At 45.6% G+C, this 23,416-nt stretch overlaps 1 protein-coding gene across 3 annotated transcripts in view; it reads right to left on the reverse strand.

The window, feature by feature from the left end:
• DECR2 (2,4-dienoyl-CoA reductase 2) overlaps positions 1-22,857 on the reverse strand; it is a 32,155-nt gene extending 9,298 nt beyond the window's left edge. Inside the window, exons 1-9 of one of the 3 annotated variants that reach the window (XM_073636556.1) lie at positions 22,728-22,857; positions 17,711-17,825; positions 15,832-15,900; positions 15,680-15,731; positions 10,352-10,487; positions 8,373-8,497; positions 5,174-5,267; positions 3,398-3,502; positions 1,673-1,861 (exon numbers count right to left, since the gene is read on the reverse strand). In XM_073636556.1, the coding sequence (XP_073492657.1) occupies positions 1,673-1,861; positions 3,398-3,502; positions 5,174-5,267; positions 8,373-8,497; positions 10,352-10,487; positions 15,680-15,731; positions 15,832-15,900; positions 17,711-17,808 (868 nt within the window). In that variant the 5' untranslated portion in view covers positions 17,809-17,825; positions 22,728-22,857. Of the gene's footprint in view, positions 1-1,649; positions 1,862-3,397; positions 3,503-5,173; positions 5,268-8,372; positions 8,498-10,351; positions 10,488-15,679; positions 15,732-15,831; positions 15,901-17,710; positions 17,829-22,727 lie in introns of all 3 variants that reach the window. The other 2 variants (XM_073636555.1, XM_073636557.1) reach the window with 2 other exon arrangements.
• Positions 22,858-23,416: the final 559 nt, after the last annotated feature.

The raw sequence follows: 23,416 nt of genomic DNA on the forward strand, positions 1-23,416 counted from the left end.
AATGTTAACGCGTTTTGGCCAATGCGGCCTTCCTCATAGCCTAACATCCAAATCTGAAAAGTCATGGCATATATGTAAAACAGTTAAAGAGGACCTCCAGTCTCCCCCCCCCCCCCAAAAAAAAAAAAAAATTAAACGTCAGCAACTACAAATTCTGTAGATGCTTACTTTTAATATAAGGACACTTACCTGTCCAGGGAGCCTGCGATTTCCTCACTAGAGCCGATTCTTTTGGGCTTGGGATTGGTTTTGGGCGCAGACGGCATCCTTGCAGCTTCACAGCTGGTTTCCTTCTGGGTGTGCGCGAGTCATGCCGAAAGGTCTCGTAGTCTTCTGGGACCTGTGTCTGTCCCAGAAGACTGTGGGTTAAGGAGAGGGAACCAAACATCCTCCATCGTAACGCATCTAACTGGAGGTGGGAGTGGGTACCTGTCAAAACCAGGTACTCACTTCCCCCCACAAAGTGACAAATGTGGCAGTGAAGGGGGGGAGGGGGCTGCAACCAAGCAGAACTTCCCTTTTTTGGGTGAAGTTGCGCTTTAATTACATACAGAGGCGGGGCTACATGCTTTCATGCCCTTTGGTAACCTCCATGCCCCTTGACCAACACACATATCCTTCCTTACATTCGGACCTTTACCCTCCGGACCCCACGATTATAGTCAACTCTACACAAACCTGGACAAAGCATTTACAGGAAAATACATACACTGAGGTCACCATGGGTAAAAAAACATGTCCTTCCTTGTTAGAAGATCCAGAAAAAAGGAAGTTGAAATTACATGCAAATCTTTACCTTCCTAAAAAAGTCAAAATGTGCCACGCCTCCATAATGGTCATTGAAGCTACCTATTACATCAAAGGACCAATTAAAAAGCAGGAGGGGGTGATGATAAGACCACCCAATACAGGTAATTGTATATTTTTTTTCAACTATGTATTTGGATTTACTGAACAGATTGAGATGACATCTTTAATGTGGATTGACTTTGCAAATCTTTTTTTTTAAAGATGTACCTTTTCTGATTAAAAAGTAATGCTCTACTTTTTCTCCAGCGTAAATCAACACCGCACCAATGCGAACTGCTCCCATTCACATACCTTCGTTTTCCCAGGTCCTTGTATTGGCATACGTGCCAATTCATCTGGTGTGAATGGACCCTATGTCGTCAGTCTGCTGCAGGCAGGAGGAAGCATTTCCTCAGTCTCCTCTCAATCAGTGATCAGACTGCAACACTGTACCTTCTTGCCCAAACAACTAGACTTGTTCTAAATTACAGCCAATTAGATAACCCCTCGCATTCCCCAATGTCATAAAAAAAAAAACACATTAAATGGAGACTTTGATATGGCGCCAAAAGAAAAACCTCGGCGTTCCAATGTCAGTACTTCCACTGGTTCACCTAAATGGCCTAGTTCTTGCCAAACAGCTGTGTGAACACCATTATTGTTCTATTCAGGGACACACACCTACACACCATAGTGATAATGGATGAGTACTGCAAGCTTTACTCATGCCTCCTTCCCTTCTACACATCCATGGAGCTTCTAATACTGTATGCTAGTGATCCACAGCTCCTATCTGGCTGGCACTGGGACCCCTGTCCTGCCCATTTGCCTCCCTAGCTGCATGATACAAGTAACATCACCTAAAGGTGAGAAGGAGCGGTACCCAGCGATGCTTGAAGGTAATTGGGCGAGGTCATCCAGGATCCACCATCCATTACAAGGGTTGTTCCAGTAACATAAGATGCCAAAGGGCTGGCCAGAAAGAGGGCTCCATGGGCGACCTCCGTTTTATTGCCTGGTCGTTGCAGAGGAATATTATTCCATAAGCCGGCTGCTTCTGCGGCTGCTCCACCTAAAATGCAAGAATTAACTTAAAGTGTCAAATATATCAAAGTGTAAACCAAGAGCACAAACATGGAAAGGGCTTGTTCATGCAACATGGACTAAAATAGGCATAAATCTCCAGGCGCTTTCTGGCAACCGGGGAGCTACATGTGCCATATACAGCCTGTCATACAAGTGAATGGCTGTACACAGCCGTACTCTTGTAAACGCTGATGCCTCTTTGCATTGGTGTTTATCCACAAGTGTGGGTCCAGTGGTTTTCACAAATGTTTTTGGAAAACCTGTTGGATGCACTTGTGCAGGTAAATGTTGATGCAAAAAAGCATTATGCTTACAAGAGTATGGCCGCACACAGCTATTCACTTGTATGGCAGGCTGTGCGTGGCACATAAGGCTCCATGGGCACAGGAAAGGGCTGCTAGATTTACACTAGGCATTAACAAAATAAAAAAAAATTATTAGTGCAAATGAACCCTTGTTATCAAATCCCTGGCACCAAGCTTTTAAGACCTAAAATTGGGTGCTTGAAAGTGGTTCTAAAGGCTTTTTTTTTTTAAAATTAAAAATAAAAATTAACATGTTATACTTAACTGCTTTGTGCATGTGCACTTGATGCAGTGTGCGGCGTATGGCCCGAGCACCCACCCCTTCAACCTCTGCAGCAATGCTGGCAGCACTCATACGTCTATTTCCCAAAGACAACCTCTGGATATGACGCTGAGCACGTGCACTCAACATCTTTGGTCGACCATGGCGAGGCCTATTCTGAGTAGAACTTGTCCTGTTAAACCGCTGTATGGTCTTGGACACCGTGCCGCAGCTCAGTTTTAGGGTCTTGGCGACCTTCTTATAGCCTAGGCCATCTTTATGTAGAGCAACAATTCTTTTTTTTAGATCCTCAGATAGTTCTTTGCCATGAGGTGCCATGTTGAACTTCCAGTGACCAGTATGAGAGAGTGAGAGCGATAACACCAAATTTAACACACCTGCTCCCCATTCACACCTGAGACCTTGTAACACTAATGAGTCACATGACACCAGGGAGGGAAAATGGCTAATTGGGCCCAATTTGGACATTTTTACTTAGGGGTGTACTCACTTTTGTTGCCAGCGGTTTAGACATGAATGGCTGTGTGGTGAGTTATTTTGAGGGGACAGCAAATTTACACTGTTATACAAGCTGTACACTCACTACTTTACATTGTAGCAAAGTGTCATTTCTTCAGTGTTGTCACATGAAAAGATATAATAAAATATTTACAAAAACATGAGGGGTGTACTCACTTTTGTCAGATACTGTATATATATTTATATATTAAAATTTTAGGTAGATTAGAAATTTAGAATTGGAATGGGATGTCCAACAAGTTCATATAGTTGTCATGGTTTGGTGTCTACACATTTTTGTCCACACAATTATGAGTTATATATTAAAGCGGATCAGCTTCAAAAAATATTAAGGGGAAATAAAATATACAAACAAAGATATTGAAATTTGGAACTGTTTAACGTAAAGTGAAAGAGCCCCCTATTGTAAACGTACCCAATCTGCGCATTCCCTCTGTGCCAACAATGGGGCCAGGTGCCAAGCTGTTCACCCGCACTTTACTTGGACCCCACTCCACTGCCAGGTGCTTTGTCATGGCATCTAAAGAAAAAAAAAAAAGTCAGAAAAAAGATGTACCTGCAGAGACATTGTAACAGCTAGGCCAAGTATAACTGCCCTAAGCTTCTTGGTCTTGGTGATCCACTAGAAGGAGGATTTTGATGGCAATGCCACAAGATCAAGAAGATCTCATACCACTGATCGCAGCTCATACATGATCGATTACTATCACAGACATTGCAAACAACTGTAACAGGTTGTTCTCCCGCTCTACAAGACTCTGGTCCGCCCGCACCTGGAGTATGCTGTCCAGTTCTGGGCACCAGTCCTCAGGAAGGACGTACTGGAAATGGAGCGAGTACAAAGAAGGGCAACAAAGCTAATAAAGGGTCTGGAGGATCTTAGTTATGAGGAAAGGTTGCGAGCTCTGAACTTATTCTCTCTGGAGAAGAGACGCTTGAGAGGGGATATGATTTCAATTTACAAATACTGTACTGGTGACCCCACAATAGGGATAAAACTTTTTTGCAGAAGAGAGTTTAATAAGACTCGTGGCCATTCATTACAATTAGAAGAAAAGAGGTTTGACCTTAAACTACGTAGAGGGTTCTTTACTGTAAGAGCGGCAAGGATGTGGAATTCCCTTCCACAGGCGGTGGTCTCAGCGGGGAGCATTGATAGCTTCAAGAAACTATTAGATAATCACCTGAATGACCGCAATATACAGGGATATGTAATGTAATACTGACACATAATCACACACATAGGTTGGACTTGATGGACTTGTGTCTTTTTTCAACCTCACCTACTATGTAACTATGTAACTATAAGGTTCTTGGGTGGTTCAGCTTTACAGTTTCTAGTGCCACCTACCTGCTCATTGGCTGGAAAACTGTCCAATGAACAGCCAGATGGCAGACAGGAGACATGGGAAGGTGCAAAACTAAATAGAGATAGTGCTATGCCCTATCTGAAAAAAAACCCCTACCTACTTTGGAAGATAATGCATTACACATATACTGATTTCAGAGGACTGCACGGAATCCCACAATAAATATGGCTCTGAAATCTGCATTCAAGTGCATGTAAAACTTAAATCTATTTTTCACTATGTTTGGAATCATATCTCACTCTATACAGTTTTCTTAAAGCAGTTGTATACCGCTGGACGTTTTATTTTTTCCCCTGCAAGGTAACATCATAATGTGCACATTATGTGAAACTTACCTGAAAATGAAGCATTCCAGCGATGAGATGTTATCACTGCAGGCCGCTTCCATCCTCACCCGTTTTTGCTTCCGGATTTGCGGACACCGGCTCTGTGACTGCCTGGAGCCGCGATGACGTCACTCTTGTTGCATGTTTAGGAGATATTTAGACTACCTATAGGTAAGCCTTATTATAGGCTTACCTATAAGTGAAAGCAAGAGATGGAAGTTTACTTCCTCTTTAAGCAAATCTGTTGTAAAGTTTCTTACTTGGAGATCCTACCAGTAGCAGCACTTCCTGTTGAAGAGTAACAACACTAAGCAACAGCCTTGTGTGTAGCAGCTGCTGTGCAAGCTCCTTCACTTTGCAGTTGGGCTTCCTATCTGATAGATATGATAGGCTTTGCTTAAGAAAACTGTATTGAGTGAGACAAGATATCAAACACGCTGAATAACAGATTTTGGGTTAGCATATACTTTAAGGTTACTTACATACAACCCTTACCTATGGCGGCCTTAGCACTGCCAGCATGCACCTGCAGGACCTGTCCTTTGTAACTCAATGTTGCTGTGATATTTATAATGACACCACCATTATCCTATAAAAGAAAAAAAAAAAAACAGAAAAATAAACAAACAAAAAAAAGAGTAAATAAAATGGCATAGTATGAACACCAATATGGTGAGAGTATATCATAAGCCAGAGAAGATAATGGCATGACGTTATAGTGACCCCTAGTGGCCATACAACAGATGGACAACTGTAAAGACAGTCACTGCATAGGAAGAAAATATAAGTGATCTTCAATCTTTTAGTTGTGAACATTTATGGCTCTGGGCAACGTTCATGAAATATACAAGGAAAAGAGAGCGCACGGCTGCCCTAGTGTAATTCCATTTTAATGATACAAATGCAAAATTTGGAACTTAGATCGCATGTACAGCAGGATGTATGTCTCCCTTCCTGGCCTGTATAGCTGGGTTGGCTCCCAAGAACGAGTGGTGATGGTATGAGAAGTCACTGCAGACTCTTTTTCCTCGTCTCGTCAGGCTGTGTCTGCTGTAGGGCACGCGCACGGTCCAGCCGGCGCTGCGTGACGTCACTCGCGACCGGAGAGGAAGGACAAGGTGAGTGAGATGTCTCCTCTTTAGCTAACAAAAAAAACGGTTGCCAAGACTACATGTTTCGGAGGCGTGGCCTCCTTCTTCAGATGGCTTTTACACTGTAGGGAATCTTCAGCTGGAAAAAAAAGATATCTGGATGATGCCTGTAGCTTCAAGCATCATCCATATATCTCCACTCAAAGTAAACAACATCATATGACAAATACCCAGGGTGTTTATTTGAAAGATTTTGTCGCATACATATTACCTTTAATTACATTTTACCTGGTGCTACCCTAGATAACTATATCTCAACTGGGCGCTTGCCCCCCTCCAACCATGGGTTGAAGGAAAGAAAATTGCTCAAATTCCCCAATCAACATATTTAGTGTCGATGGGGGAATCCTTCCCGTAGCACTAGTGTTCTGCCGGCAGAGAGCCTTCCCCACCAGCAGAACACTGATCACTGCTGGCAGCTATGATCGCATGAAAAAAAAAAAAAAACCCAACAGACTGATTTTATTGAAGTTGATCAATAGATCGATTTCAGTACAACCAGCCTGCACATAGAAGGATTGAAATTCTGCCGGTCCCTGCTGAACCAGCTGCATTTCAATCCATCTATGGCCAGCTTTTTTCAAAAAGACTTACAGCTGTAACTGCAGCCAAAACTTGGTTCTACCAAGTACTGACTCAGAACAGTGAATACTCATGCAGTCAACATAAACTATTCTTTCATTTCATCCTAAAAAAAATAGTTTGCACCTTTAAGGTGTTAAAGTGAAAAAAACTCTTTAAAATAAAAAAATGCTGACAGGTAGTGTTTTATGATAGAGACCCCAGTGCGCTCATAAATTCTTCTCTCTGCCTGTCAGTGTTTAGGAAAACTGAGCTGTGCATGCGCAGCTCAGAGTATATTTATGGCACTGCTCTGTGCCATGATAAAGTGACTCGCATGCGTGGGTGTGATGTCATCACAGCCCAGCCATTTAAGCGCCCGAACCCGGAAGGAAGACTGGATGGAAGATGGAAGCGCCCTGGAGCACTGACATCGCTGACAGCACTGGAGGGCATTGTTTGACAGGTTTTGTTTACCTTCATTATGCATGAAGGTAAAAAACCTTTAGTGTGCAGCTCCCTCCTCAGCCCTAATACTTACCTGAGCCCCATCTTGATCCAGCAATGTGCACAAGACCCGAAGTTCTCCCGAGTCTCTCCCTCCAAGCAGCCTTCTATGGGGGCACTCGACAAGGGGGAAGGGCCCAGAGTGCCGGTGGGGGACCTGAGAAGAGGAGGATCGGGGCTGCTCTGTGCAAAACCACTGCACAGAGCAGGTGATGCATACTAGCATAGCACAGCATAAACCTCCTGGGGGCCCATTAAAAAAAAAAAAAAAGTAGCAGAGTGTATTTGTATTTATGCATTAAAAAGGAGGTCCGCCCACTGCTGCAAAAAATTACAAGCCAGCAGCTACACATACTGCAGCTGATGACTTTAAATAAAAGGACACTTACCTGTCCTAGAGTCCAGCGAGGTCGGCCCCAAAGCTGAAGTTTCCATCAGCTGTCGGGTGCTGCTGCCGCCATTCTGGGTAAGGGAACCCGGTAGTGTAGCATTACGGCTTCATGCCTGGGAACCCTACTGCGCATGCGCGAGGCTCCGCTCCTCTCTCCTACTGGCCCAGGGGCGGGGGAAGGAGGAGGGAGCCGAGCGGTGACGTCACAGGCTGAGACTCCTGGAAGTGGGAACAGGATACGTGTCAAAGACAAAATGTGGCACCGGAGGGGGGGAAGGAGACAAATGAGCAGAAGTTCCACTTTTGGGTGGATCTCCAGTTCAAAGCAGAGTTCCACCCAAAAATGGAACTTCCGCTTTAAGGGAAGGTGACCCCGACATGCCACATTTGGGACTGTGGCGCCGGAAGGAAGTTCACCTCTCCCCCCTCCTTCTCGGCAACCATCTGGGACACGTCACAGGTCCCAGATGATTGCCCGGCCAGTCACAGCGCGCCGCGCAGCTCACGCATGTGCAGTGCGTGCCCAGCTGACAATGACAATGCCGGCGCCGCAGAGAGGAGGGGGAGACGAGCGGGGCTTCTTCCCCCCGTATCGCTGGACCCAGGGACAGGTAAGTGTCCGATTATTAAAAGTCAGCAGCTGCAGTAATTGTAGCTGCTGACTTTTAATTTTTTTTTTTTTTTTTTTTTTTAAGTGGAGCTTTAAGATAAAGAGCCTTCTGTGTGCAGCAGCCCCCCGCATACTTACCTGACGTCTCTAACCAGCGATGTGCACAAGTGCCTCAGCCGCCTGGGACTCGCCCTCCTGATTGGCTGAGACACAGCAGTGGTGCCACTGGCTCCCGCTATTGTCAAAGTCAGTCAGCCAGCCAATCAGGAGAGAGGGGGTGTAGCCGAACCGCAGCTCTATGTCTGAATGGACACACAGAGCCGTGGCTCGTCTCAGGTGCCCCCATAGCAAGCTGCTAAAATTTATGTAGAGACCAAAAGGTGGTAAATATGTATACAAAGTAATTAAAAGAACACCTCAAATATGTTTTTAGCTTCACTTTACCCGCAGTCCTGTACTGTATGCTGTACTTACTCTGAAGTAGCGCTCAAACACAATCTTGCTGGCGTTGAATGTGCCCATTGTGTCTATATCAAAGACGGTCTTAAAAGCGTTGAATGACAAGTTGCTGGCCGGGCAGAGGAAATTCCCAGCTGCATCTGTGACACAAAAGACAAGAGTGAGCATGAGCACACCAAATATCACAGAAAACAAAGCAACTTCTGTTCAGTTCAGGAACTTAAGATAAAAGCTGAACATAATCACTGTTACTACTAGTGTGTCAAACGAAAACATTTGCTTTTCCATTTAATGGTTTTATGTCCTTGCTTCTGTCTGTAAAACAGGCCATAGATGATTAGATTTTCTGTCCTTCCACCATAGGTGGAAAAACAGAAAATTGTTTGATTCTCCCCAGCAACACAGTCAGCGTTGATGGGGGAATGCCTCCCACAGCGCTATTGCTATAGCCGCTGGCTGTAAATCACGTGTGGAAAAAAATCAGACAGGCTGGTTGTACCAAAGTCGATTGATGGAACTACTTGGGTACAATCAGCCTGTCCATACATGGATCCAATCATTGGAAGATTTCCTCTGTGTTTCTGTTCTAGTGGCAACTCAAGTTTTTTGATTTCCTCTCAACATGTATTCCTGGTCACACTGGTGATTGGAAAAATTAGAGAGAGCAAATCTCCCTAACAGTGACACCAACAGCATTAAAGGTCTGACAGGGGTTCTAACCCCTCACCACTCCTTCCTAAAGACAGTTTTTTAAGGCTTGGATAGTCAGACATTGTTTTGCACTTTGGCACTCCAAGCACATTATTTTGCACAGCACATATGCACTTTAAATTAGTAGGGTGTAGGTCCTAGGACTTGCCCAGAAAGTCTTGGAGGAGGAGGGCACATGCCATATGGTGAGGTTCTCTATCTCTCCTATGGGGTCCCCCATCAGGGAAACCCCACCCAGTACTTGGGTGGACCTTGTCTTGGCAGGTCCCCTGAAAAATGGAGCCCACCTGGTTTCATCTGGGTGGACCACGAGTACCTTAAATGGTTGTAAAGTTAGAGAAGTATTACTGCCAGCCCCTCTGTTCTACCATACTATAGTACACAGTGTACGTTTGTATAAAATGAGGCCACTAAATACCTTATCTCACATCACCTCAGTGCAGTCACGTGACCTCCACCCACTCTCCGCCCCCGATCTAAGGGCTACAGTGGGAGGGGCTGAGATCCATCTCAGATGTCAGGCGGGAGGTCACGTGACTGCTGTGTTGTCTGCTCAGCCCCTCATGCTGTAGCCCTTAGATCGGGGGAGGAAAGCGGCCGGAGGTCACAAACTTTAACACTGTGTACTATAGCTTATAATAAGAGAGGGGCTGGCAGTAATCCTTCTCTGGTTTTACTGCCAGCTACTAATAGTCGCAGGAGGGGAGGGGGAGGATGGGTGGGAAGAAATCGCTCAAACACAGGAGCTGACAGGCAAGGAGGGAGGGGGAGAGAGGAGAGCAGCGGGATGACAGAGGCACATAACCTGACCATGGTATCAAGGATCAGCAGCCATGATTACTGTGGTCAGATTACATAGGGGGACACGGGAACAGCAGGACCAACCAAGTTTTTTACAGTATTGAAAGGGACAGATTAGACAGCACAAGCAATATGCTGTTTAACCTGCTTTAAAGGAACTGGATCTTTTATTTTATTTAAGGTTACAACTTTTTTAGTCCCCATTAAGAGCCATGAACCCCAAGGCATCAGGGCCAGGGTCCTTTCTCGTTGGAGGTGGACCATGTGTACACCCTGTGCACTTTGTTTTGTATGCTTCACTTTAATGTGCTCTCTTTTTAAGTTGCACATGGGATTTAGTTTTCGGTGTGAGCAGAAAAATAAAATAATTTAAATGAGCTAATGAAGGATATCACTTAACCTCTACTATTCTTTTATTCATAAAAAAACTGCAGAATGATTTTTACCAAAGAGGATGGAAAATACCACCCCGAAACACTCACTGTTTACAAGGATATCTATTCTGGAGAAAGTTCTCAAGGCTTCATCCACAGCGTCCACCAGGCTCTGAGGCTGACGGACATCGCCAGCCACAGCAAGACACTTCCGACCTGTTGCCACTTGTAATTTATCAGCTGCCTGAAAAAAAAAAGGGTATGCATTTAAAGGGCAAAATGTAAAACCAATTTGTTCAATTAATTCTGTTACATCACCAACTCCAGTCTTATTCACACAGCTCATCACATGTGCAGTGGGCAGCCATTTCCTGAATGTAATCTGCACTGTGTAAAGGTGAACATTAAATGTACAAATCTGTTTTAGATCTACTATCAACTATGTAGTGCAAGAGCCTTCCTGATTTGCTACAAAGTGAATGGGTTGTTTATGTTTGCCCTTATATTACATAGTGTTGGTAAATCTAAAGGAGATTGCACAATCAGATAGTATAGTGTATGTGAAGCTTTACTTCTCCCAGCTTGACGTAAATGAGATTTGAGGCTCGGTTCACACTAGTGCGATGCGGGAACCAGCGTGTTTCCAGAGCTGGTTCCCGCATCGCATAGTACTCGCAGGCAGTTCATACTGCCCTATGCAAACCGCTGTGGGTGTCAATATTAAGTTAGTGACACCCCCAGATCGGTTCGCATCTCGCAATACGAACTGTCAAATGTTGCAGGAATTGGATCGCATGGGTATGAACACCCATGCAATCCGATTCCAGTGTGGACCAAAAAAAGGGTCCTGCACCATTTTGGTGCGAATGCAATGCAAATTTAGCCATACAATAGGTATGGCTGAATTTGCATCACACAGACATCGCATGTGATCTGTACAGCAGTGGGAATCACATGTGATGTCTAACAATGCACCAGTGTGAACCCAGCCTGAACCTGAATTTTCTTGGGGCAATGAGAACGTTCTCAGTAATAATGCTTTGATGCATGAGGATTCTCTTATAACGCAGCAAGGAGACTGAAGTGGCTGTGTTCAGGAATACCTCTTCTGCATTTTGGAGAGCTAAAGTTCCCGGGTGACTGACACAGGGGAATAGGGTGGATTAGTACAATACAATCATATCTGGATGGAAAAATAGAAAGTCTTTGCAGCTTAGGTCCCATTCACCCTTGTGAATGGAGCCATTCGCAATTATCTTTGACTCAGCGGGGATCACTGTAATTAGCTGGGGGCAGAATCTCTACTGGAAGCAATGGGAGCCTAAATCCTGGTACACAACAATAGTTTTTTTATGTTCAACTCAGCAGGTTGAATGAAAAAAACTAACAGATCCGGTCAGAGCCGCTGTACTAACGATCTGACGTTAGTACAGCGATCTCCCCCACTGACCTGTTATGTTCTGACAGGGGGACGGCCCCCCTACCAGGACACTCCCATCAGCAGTCTCAGCTTTTTGCCGAGAGCGCCAATCGGAAGCCAGACAGCTGTTGATTTTCCAGCATTCTCGTCCGTCAGAAGCTGACTAAACGGCTGGCTTCTGTCGGACCGGCTGCCAATGTCGCCCAACATTCGGCCCATGTGTTCGGCTTTACAGGACCTGCAGGTGTTCACATCATTAAGCACTCATGTAGTGACCACCTGCAGATGATTGGCCCTGGATTGCCGCTGTCTTCCGGGCCCTATGCAGCTACCATGATGCAAAATGATAATATTAGATTGCTTGCTCAGCATGGGCAGCATTCACAGAACACCTTGCCTTGCATTCTCTGACTGGATTAGGGGGAGAGGCGGGGCAGTGACGTTATGATCTCCACCTCGTCCACTCAGAGAACACTCTGCAATCATTGAGAGAAGTGCAATATATTCTGTGAATGGCGCCTATGCCAAGCATATGCCTACTTACATTGATCAGATTCAGATTGGACCAATTGGTTCAAATCTGACATTGGCCCAATCTGAATCAATGTACCTCTGCAAAATAGTCCATATCTGGAGTTCAACTTTAACTTTCTTGTTATCACATGGGGGCTGATAGACTATTGCTGGTGAAAGGACACCAGCAATAGGCTACAAGCCCCCATGTGATAAGATTGTAAAATGATCACCTTGTAAAACAACCCATTCAGTTTAAATTGAAATGAAAAAGGCAAAACATTTTTGTATAGATATTACAAAAAAATAGAAAAATATTGGAAATACCTTTTTCCCCTTTTTTTTATAAGTAATCACATTCCCTCTGTTCTCAGCTGCATAAGAGCTGGGGGAGGAGCAGAAACAGTAAACTGAGCTTCCCAGTGATAGGCTGTGCAGGGGAGGGGGTGTCAGGACAAGTCTGATCATTGGAGGAAAGCAGGCTGAGTTCCCAGCACAGCTAGAGAACTGACCGCGCTGTGCTTCACATGCTTTGCGTAGTCATTTTTTTTTTAGGAAAGCAGAGGGACTGGCAGAATCACCAGGGATTTCACATAAAGGAAGCAATACAAAGAGAACAGGACACTTTCTCATACAAGTACATGGTACAGCAGGCACATATCAGGAATATGGAATGTTGGGGTAACACACACAATAAGGAGACATCAGGGGTCTATTATTCCCCTAATGTCACTTGTGGACCTCACTGAAGCTGGTCAAGTACAAAATATGCTTAAACGACATCTTCCCAGGCCAGTGCTGCCAGAAAATGACAGCTCTGAACCCAGAAGTGAAGAAATGCTTCTCGATCAGAGAATTGATGTTTGCTTATCACCCTCTGCTCCTCCCACCGACACCCACCATGCCCACAGAAGGGACAGTGGAGCCTAAAATACATGTTGGGGGTAGTTATCAGGGGAGGAATGATACTCCTGGAAGGGTGTGGGAGCAATCAGGACGCTTTACAGTCTCCCAAATGACTTCCAACAGAAAGCAGACAGTCGATAAAAAAAACACTGTACCAGTCGGGACTGTGTGTAAAAGCCTGGGCTGCTGTTGATGTAAGCCTCATGCTGGAGGTGGGGAAAGGGTTACTACTATTCACTAACACTTTCAGTGAAATAATGACAACACAGGCTGCCATTCCTTTACGTTAGATGAGTTTATTAAATGTCTTTATATACAACGATCACATTCCAAACACTTTACCAACCCGTATTCTGGTACGCTAAAAGGTCATGGCTATGTTGGAAAAATCCACGTTTAACTTGCATATCAGATGTTTAAAGTCAACTAAAGGCAAAGCTTTTTTTCTTTATTGTGGAAGGAAAGATTTCTTTTCACTTCCTGTCCAATAGCCACAACAAGAAGTGAGAGGAAATCTCCCCAAAGTGAGATAAATCCATGGTTGTCACCAGAACTAGTGTCCCCATTGGATGATTCCGTCTCTATTTCTGTTCTGGTGAAAAACCAAAATGTGGGATTTTCTTTCATTTTCACCCTTGGTGATAACGGTAAACAGGACAAAAGGAAAGGGTGGGGGCACAGACAGCAATAAAATCCTGACTGTTTCTCGAATCCATCTCCACGCTATCCAAAAATAAAATAAAAGTTTTGCCTTCAGTTATACAAACATCTCAATGATAATCCCAATGGAGGTAGGAAACTATTCAGTCTCAGGGAGTGTAAGAAGACACAGGGCCACACAATGAGATTGGTAAAGAAGCAGTTTAACCTTAAGCTGCTCAGGGGGTTTTTCACTGTCAGGGAAGTAAGGATGTGGAACTCTCTACCACAATCAGTGGTGTCAACAGAAGTATTGATAGTTTTAAAAGACTCTTGGACGTGCATCTTAGCGAACACAATATACAGGGATATGGAATAGGATTATCTACACGAATACACACCAACAGAGGTTAATCTGGATGGACTACTGTCTTTATTCAACCTTACCAACTATGCAGCCCCCTTCCCGTCCAGCCCTAGTGTCCTTTTAATAGGTACTGTACACCTTGGGGGATGGGGGAAGGATTCTATGATGATTGGCTGTTACAGTGGTCATATGATCAGGAGCTGATCCCACCAGTTACTGATCATTAGTGGGGGATGAGAGCCATCTTTGACAGCTCGGTCTCTGTGATGGGAGTGTGGTCTCAGCATAGAAACATCAGCCACCCAGTGGTGCACATTCATGGCATGTAAGCATTAAAGCTCACCCTTTTGTCATATATGTGTCATGCAAGCGGCAACAGGTTCTGCAATTCATACCCCTTGTGTTCTGTACTTGTGGTTTTTCACTTTTTTTGTAAGCCAAAATTAGGAAAAAACTGAAAAGCGTAGTTCTTTTCCAAAAAAAAAAAACACTTGTTCAAAAAAAAAAAAATCCCATGCCCTCTTTCTATTCTGCCTTCCAGTCCTACTTGCACTTCTTTCTCCTCCCTTCACATAAATATGAACTCTTGGTTGAGCTAAGTATACATGTTTATGCAAATGTCAGCCAAAAGTCATGCGTCTGCACATCCAATTGTTCTCCTAGGTCAGTGGCTAGATTTAGACGTAAAGGGTTACTAAGCCCTCTTTTTTTTTTTTAAAGAACAAACATATCATACTTACCTCCGCTGTGCAGTTGGTTTTGCACAGAGTGGCCCCGATCCTCCTCTTCTGGGGTCCCTCAGCGGCTCCTCGTCTTCTTGAGTGCCCCGTCAGAGAAGCGCTCTCTTTCGGGACACCGTGCGGGCGCACTGCCGAGTCCTACTGCTGCGTCTGTTGACACAGACAGCAAGGCTCGGCCCCTCCCCCTGTGTCATTGCATTCAATAGACAGCAGCGGGAGCCAGTGGCTGCGCTGCTATTAATCTATCCAGTCAGGACACGAGACACCGGCCGGAGCTGGTGTGCTTGTTCCCAACGCAGGAATTACGGGGCTCAGGTAAGTAAAAGGGGGGCTGCTGCATGACAGGAGGTTTTTCACCTTGATGCATTAAGGTGAAACATCTTGAGGGTTTAATACCCCTTTAAGCATAGATCCAGGTGAAGGTCGCGTTTGCCAGAACGGAGATGCACAGGTGTTCCATGCAGGTAGTCCTATTCATGTCAATTGGGACACAGTGGGCGCAGGGACACTGGCACTGCCATGAATTTGACATCCATGCGGGTGTGGGGTCCCCAGACGCAAACAGCGTGCATTCAGGGACCCGCACAAATGTCAAATTGGAAACGCGGCAGTGTACGAATGGGACTGCATGCATGAAGATGCATGGATCTCCTGTGCATCCCCATGCATTCAAACACAACCCTTGCACAGGCATACTCATAAGTTTTCCTATGTGAAGAAGGCCTAAGAGTGCAAAGAGCATCAGCAACCAATCAGGTTTAAGTATTGCTAGATCATTAAGGAGATAATTTCTGATTGGTTACCTATAGGATTTATTACATGCAATCATACAAAATAAGAGTTCCTGTTACCTCTTTCAGCTTTGGCAGGTTTCTGCTAACAATCACCGTGTCACAGCCATGTCTGGGGAATCAATGAACAGGACAATCAATGTTACAGAGTACAACCAGGATAGAGGAGCAGAGAGGGGGGATGACAGATAAAGAAAGAGTGAGAATTATACCTCATGAATATTTCAGCAATTCGGAATCCAATCCCTGAGCCCCCTCCTGTGATAAAGGCCACCCTGCCCCTAGATGGGAGAGAGGAACCATGTTACTGCTCAGGTGACAATGTTACATTCATCCACAGAAGTATTTCCTGACAGAGATAACAGATTTTCCCACACTTGCCCAATTCTGTGTGACTCAAGCTACTTCCCAGATGGAAATAATTAGAGCTGAGCTCTGGGAATAGCAAAGATTGTTTAAATACAAGAGTCGTGTGTATTCTTACTGGAATCTTGGTGTACTTTGTGCATGGGCCCTAGGTGTCTAGCCAACCCTGCCAGTTGTAGCAACCCAGGCCTTTTTTAAGAGACATCTTGCCTGCCAGCGCAGAAAAAAACTGCAGCTAGCATGTGATCAACAGAGACGTTTAGATCAGGAGTAAAGCATTCTTACTGGAGGAGACCCGGGATGTAGAGATGGGTGTAGGAGGGCAGTCATCACTTTCCACATCTTCTGGAGCTTTATCTAAACCTGGAAGGTCAGTGGCTGCTACAGCTATATGATGATCACTGTCTTCTCCCGGTGGGGATGGCTTCCTCCACCTGAAGAAGACAATTGCTGATTCCCGTTAACACTGCCTGTGTTACTGGGGGAATCGTGCAAATTCCTTTCCTGCAACCCGTGGTTGCAAGAAAGAAAATTTGCTCCATGTATGAACTGCCTTATGCCACGTACACACGAGCGGAATTTCCGACAGAAAGCGTCCGATGGGAGCTTTTCATCGTATATTCCGACCGTGTGTATGCCCCATCTGACTTTTTTCTGTCGAAAATTCAGACGGACTTAAATAGAGAACATGTTCTATATTTTTCCCATGGAACAAATTAAAAAACGCTCGTCTGTATGCTGTTCCAACGCAACAAAAATGACGCATGCTCTGAAGCAAGTACGAAATGGAAGCTATTGGCTACTGGCTATTGAACGTCCGTTTTCTAGTCCGTCGTACGTGTTGTATGTCACCGCGTTCTGGACGGTCGGAATTTGGTGTGACCGTGTGTATGCAAGACAGCTTGAGCGGAATTCCGTCGGAAAAACCTTCAGAGTTTATTCCGACGCCAAAACTGGTCGCGTGTACAGGGCATTAGGTGTTTTGAGTTTGTGCACAACAGCGGATTACTGCACAGATCTGGAAGAAATACACAAAGCACACCAAGATTCAAGGAAGAATACACATGAGCAATGTATTTAGACAATATTTGTTTAGTCCGGAGGACAGCTTTAATATAAGTGTTCTGGTATAAAGGGTGTACTGTAGTTTACACCTGTATGAGTGCCGTGTTTACCTGCACCTGTTCTGTGCATCTCTATGCAGGCAGTCCCATTAATGCCAATTGGGATGCAGTGGTCGCTAGGGCACAGCTGCCTCTCCCCATATGACATCCATGTAGGTGCAGGTGTGTATCCCCCAAACGCAGATAGTGCAAGTTCTAGGATGCATCTGCACCCACAAGGATGTCAAATTGGATGCAGCGGTTGTGTCCATAAGGCTGCAGCTTTCCAATTTACATAAATAGGACTGCCTGCATGGGGATGCAGGAACACCTGTGCATCCCTGTGCTGATAAGACACGCCCTTGCATGGGTGTAAGTTATAGCACAGCTAAAGTAGTAGCCATAGCTGTGTGAACGTGGCCTAAAACATAAGTTGACCCAAAACTAATAATTCAGTTTTTTGTTCATGCTGAAAATGCAGGACTTTTTTCAGCTGCATACCAGAGAGAGTTGTAGTAATCCAGGCCTGTTTTAAGAGACATCTTGCCTGGCAGCGCAGAATAAAACTGCAACTAGCATGTCCTTAACAGAGACATTTAGATCAGGAGTAAAGCATTCTTACTGAAGGAGAACTGGGCTGTAGAGATGGGTGTAGGCGGGCAGGCAGTCATCACTCTCCACATCTTCTGGAGCTTTATCTAAACCTGGAAGGTCAGACATTACACTTCTTCACAGGACTGCTGAAACAGAGCGGGAGAGAAGTGATGTAATTATTTGTTACAAGTGGTGGTTACAAGACTTAGCGGTGCTTTATTGGGTAGGCTATGTATAGTCAACATGCTGATCGCTCAATGCCCAGCCACTTCATGTATGTTCGGCTCCAAATACCCCTATGATTACCAGAGCTGTCACTCATACAGTGCAGGTAAGCACACTCTTTAAAGTGGAATGGAACCGTTGAAAATAATGTTAGCATGTAAAGTCTTTTGGTACCATAGACTTTGTACCTTAGAGGCAGGCGGGGCATCATAGGCCCAGGGATCAGCCACCTTGCCTGCACTACCAGGAGACATGACCAAAGGAAATAAACATGTGAGAGGGCTAAACCCCAACCACCACACCATTGGGGATGGTTGCTTCTTCTCAAACAGAAACAGGATCCTGGGGCAAGCAGTAAAGATGAAGGGAGGGCAAAGGAAGATGGCATCCAAAACATTCCTTCCATGTATGGAACCCTGGCCATGCAATCCACCAAGTCCACTACCAGGATCATGAATGGCCATGCAGTAATTAAAGGAGGAAGATGCCTGGCCCCGAAGAAGTATAAGAAAAAATTGCCGTGGACTGAGCAATGAGAAGGTCTTCCGATCTTTTAGAAGGGGAGAAGGCCAAACTAGTAAGTAAAATTGCCATAATAAGGCAGAGCTAGTGGAGATCACTATAGTAGCAGTAACTACTACAGTGAATTCCAGCTTCCAGGGGGATCAGCCAGGTATGGTATAAGCTAGACGAATGTAACTATGCAAAAACAGCCATACTGAAATGAAAGCTTTAAATACCATCAAAAGAATGCTCTGTCATGCTCATTGCATGGCAATTGTCAGTCAGACTATCACAGCACCGAAACTAAAAAAAAAAAAAATGGCCTGGGATTGATAGGGGAATTACAAGTTAGTACTTTGTATACTTATTAGTATGGTTCTTTTTTTTTTTTTTTTTGAACACCGCCGATAGATCGGTTCTCACTCTTCCCCAAGAGGAAAGATGCTGCCTGTCAGTCAGCGTCTCTCCCCTCTGCTCCTCCACGCACATTGGAGCGCTGAGCTGTAGAGGGGTGTGGAGCGGCACGCTGAGACTTCTATCAATAAAGGCAGCTGGCAGATCCAGACTTGGAAGTTGGGATGATATGCGCTGCCTCGCCTGATTGCAGTGATATCAGCAGAGAGTGGACTTCAGACCGCTCTCTCCACTGAAAATGGGTCACAGGAGAGCAAAATGAATTACACTCCTGTGACCCATAGGAGGAGAAGCCCAACCTAAAAAGCTCAGGCTGAACTTCTCCTTTAAGTGGTTAAGCTGCTCAGCACCTTGTGTGCACATTTCTAGGTAACATGTATGTACAGTATATTATTATTATACAGGATTTATATCATATTATAATAAGACTACATAAAATATGAAAAAAAAACAATTGTATAGAATAAAAAAAAAATCAAAATGCAGATGCATAAGAGGTTTCTAAGTGAGTTCAGCCCTCCTAGTGCATTACTGGTATCAAAAACTGCAAACCATAGACATCTATGCACTATTATCTATGAATTGTTATCCATACTCTGCAGTATCATCTGTGAATTATTACCTATGAATTAAGATCCATATAATATACCATCATTCATGCACTATCATCTATAAACTATTATCCATGTACTATTACCTATGAATTCATTCTTATAGGGCGTACACACGGTCAGACTTTGTTCGGACATTCCAACAACAAAATCCTAGGATTTTTTCCGACGGATGTTGGCTCAAACTTGTCTTGCATACACACAGTCACACAAAGTTGTCGGAAAATCCAATCGTTCTGAACTCGGTGACGTAAAACACGTATGTCGGGACTATAAACGGGGCAGTGGCCAATAGCTTTCATCTCTTTATTTATTCTGAGCATGCGTGGCACTTTGTCTGTCGGATTTGTGTACACACGATCGGAATTTCCGACAACGGATTTTGTTGTCGGAAAATTTTATCTCCTGCTCTCCAACTTTGTGTGTCGGAAAATCCGATGGAAAATGTCCGATGGAGCCCACACATGGTCGGAATTTCCGACAACACCCTCCGAACGGACATTTTCCATCGGAAAATCCGACCGTGTGTACGGGGCATTAGATTGTAAGCTCTAAGGAGCAGGGCCCTCTGATTCCTACTGTATAAAAGTGTATTAGATTTGTACTGTCTACCCTCAAGTTGGAAAGCGCTGCGTAAACTATTGGCACTATATAAATCCCGTATAATAATAATCATAATAAGATCTATATATTATTATCCATGTACTATTATCTAAGCACTATCATCTAAGATCTAATACCTATGCACTATCATCTAAGCCTATATACTAGTGTATATAATCTATTATCCATACACCATTGTATATGAACTATTACCTATGCACTATCGTCTTTGAACTATTAGGCAGGCCACAGATTATGCAACTTTCTTTCCCACAACCATGGGTGCGCAGGGAGAACAAAGTGATTATTGCTAGTGGCTATAGCAGCAGGCAATAATTGCATGTAAAACCCCAACATGCTGGTTGTATCCAAACTGATTAATGGATCTACTTGTGTACAGTCAGCCTGCCCATAAATGTTTCGAATCACGGCCGATTCCTGCTGAACCGACTGAGATTTTACCCATCTATGGCTGGCTTTACCTATGCACTATCATCCATGTACTATTACCTATGCACTATTGTATATGAATTAATATTTGTGCGCTAACACCTCTGTGCCATCATTTGTGCGCAATCACCTACGCGCCATCTCGGGTTGCCACCTCCCCTTTAAACCCGAACACCTTTGAATTACACAGGTTCTGGGGCTCATTAAATGCAGATAAGGCACGAAGAGAGTTTAGTTACCACTTTAATCAGCCACAGAACCTGTGTAATTCATATGTGTTCGGGTTTAAAGGGATAAGGTGGCAATCCTAGTGGCATTTGCGCGCAATCACCTCCGCGCCATCATTCGCCCGCAATCACCTCCGCGCCATCATTCGCCCGCAATCACCTCCGCGCCATCATTCGCGCGCAATCACCTCCGCGCCATCATTCGCCCGCAATCACCTCCGCGCCATCATTCGCCCGCAATCACCTCCGCGCCATCATTCGCCCGCAATCACCTCCGCGCCATCATTCGCCCGCAATCACCTCCGCGCCATCATTCGCCCGCAATCACCTCCGCGCCATCATTCGCCCGCAATCACCTCCGCGCCATCATTCGCGCGCAATCACCTCCGCGCCATCATTCGCCCGCAATCACCTCCGCGCCATCATTCGCCCGCAATCACCTCCGCGCCATCATTCGCCCGCAATCACCTCCGCGCCATCATTCGCCCGCAATCACCTCCGCGCCATCATTCGCCCGCAATCACCACGCGCCATCATTCGCCCGCAATCACCTCCGCCCCATCATTCGCCCGCAATCACCTCCGCCCCATCATTCGCCCGCAATCACCTCCGCCCCATCATTCGCCCGCAATCACCTCCGCCCCATCATTCGCCCGCAATCACCTCCGCGCCATCATTCGCCCGCAATCACCTCCGCGCCATCATTCGCCCGCAATCACCTCCGCGCCATCATTCGCCCGCAATCACCTCCGCGCCATCATTCGCCCGCAATCACCTCCGCGCCATCATTCGCCCGCAATCACCTCCGCGCCATCATTCGCCCGCAATCACCTCCGCGCCATCATTCGCCCGCAATCACCTCCGCGCCATCATTCGCGCGCAATCACCTCCGCGCCATCATTCGCGCGCAATCACCTCCGCGCCATCATTCGCGCGCAATCACCTCCGCGCCATCATTCGCGCGCAATCACCTCCGCGCCATCATTCGCGCGCAATCACCTCCGCGCCATCATTCGCGCGCAATCACCTCCGCGCCATCATTCGCCCGCAATCACCTCCGCGCCATCATTCGCCCGCAATCACCTCCGCGCCATCATTCGCCCGCAATCACCTCCGCGCCATCATTCGCCCGCAATCACCTCCGCCCCATCATTCGCCCGCAATCACCTCCGCCCCATCATTCGCCCGCAATCACCTCCGCCCCATCATTCGCCCGCAATCACCACGCGCCATCATTCGCCCGCAATCACCACGCGCCATCATTCGCCCCGCAATCACCTCCGCCCCATCATTCGCCCGCAATCACCTCCGCCCCATCATTCGCCCGCAATCACCTCCGCGCCATCATTCGCCCGCAATCACCTCCGCGCCATCATTCGCCCGCAATCACCTCCGCGCCATCATTCGCCCGCAATCACCTCCGCGTCATCATTCGCCCGCAATCACCTCCGCGCCATCATTCGCCCGCAATCACATCCGCGCCATCATTCGCCCGCAATCACCTCCGCGCCATCATTCGCCCGCAATCACCTCCGCGCCATCATTCGCCCGCAATCACCTCCGCGCCATCATTCGCCCGCAATCACCTCCGCGCCATCATTCGCGCGCTATTACCTATACATTATTATATACAAACTATTATCCATGCACTGTTAGCTATGCACTAACAATGGGATCTGCAGGCTATGTGCATACAGCAATGATTTGTATATTAGATCTCTTAGATTGTAAGCTCTATGGAGCAGGGCCCTCTGATTCCTCCTGTATTAAAGTGTGTTGTAGTTGTAATGTCTACCCTCAAGTTGTAAAGCGCTGTGTAAACTATTGGCGCTATATAAATCCTGTATAATATTAGTGGTAATGAGTGATGATCAGAGGTGTGTTGATAGAACACTGATCAGCAGACACACAGAGGAAGTGCACAGTCCTGGTGTCCCCTATAGATGTATACAGAGATATATACAATACAAGGAGGCAGCCCCCATTATTGCTCCTCTTCCCCAATACTCACTCCTCCTGCAGACCTGTCCGCACTTTGTACTGAACCTTCACCCCCCTCCTGTGCCTTCTGAGCATGCGCCGACTCCTGAGCAAGCGATCAGGGGAGATAGCTGAGCGCCGAGCTCGAATAGATTGAAAATAGTTAACCCCATAAATCCCGGGCAACGTGCGAGGCACAGGAAGAGCAGAGTGTCATGTGCTGGAGGGAGCCAAACAACTGGGAATCATTACAGAGCGGGGACAAGTCCTGTTTATGTCTACTAACACAGGAAGGAGGAGGGAGGGGACACATGGTTTCACTCATCAGTGTGCTTTTTATATTTGCATAGCTCCCAACTGTCCCTGATTTGGAGCAATGTCCCTCGTTTGTCCCTCATTTTGGTCTGATCTATATAGTTGTATATAAAATGCACAATAAGTGTTTTCCAGCGCTAAACCTTTCATCTGATTTCTAAATTGCTGCATTTGTAAATTCCAAAAATCAATATAAAGGAATAGTAGTGGTAAAAAAAAAGCACTTTGGGTTTAACCAATCTTATTTTTTTGTACAATTCTCCTTTAAGGGGGTGTGGCCAGGGGTGTGTCCTATGCCTGCATACATTTGCTGATAGGTGTCCCTCATTCCCGTCTCAAAATGTTGGGCAGTATGTATTTCAATAAAAGTATTTTATAAACGCAGAGCGGTTAATTTACTAAAAC

This window comes from Aquarana catesbeiana, linkage group LG06 (genome assembly GCF_042186555.1).
Source record: "Aquarana catesbeiana isolate 2022-GZ linkage group LG06, ASM4218655v1, whole genome shotgun sequence".
Lineage (NCBI taxonomy): Eukaryota > Metazoa > Chordata > Amphibia > Anura > Ranidae > Aquarana > Aquarana catesbeiana.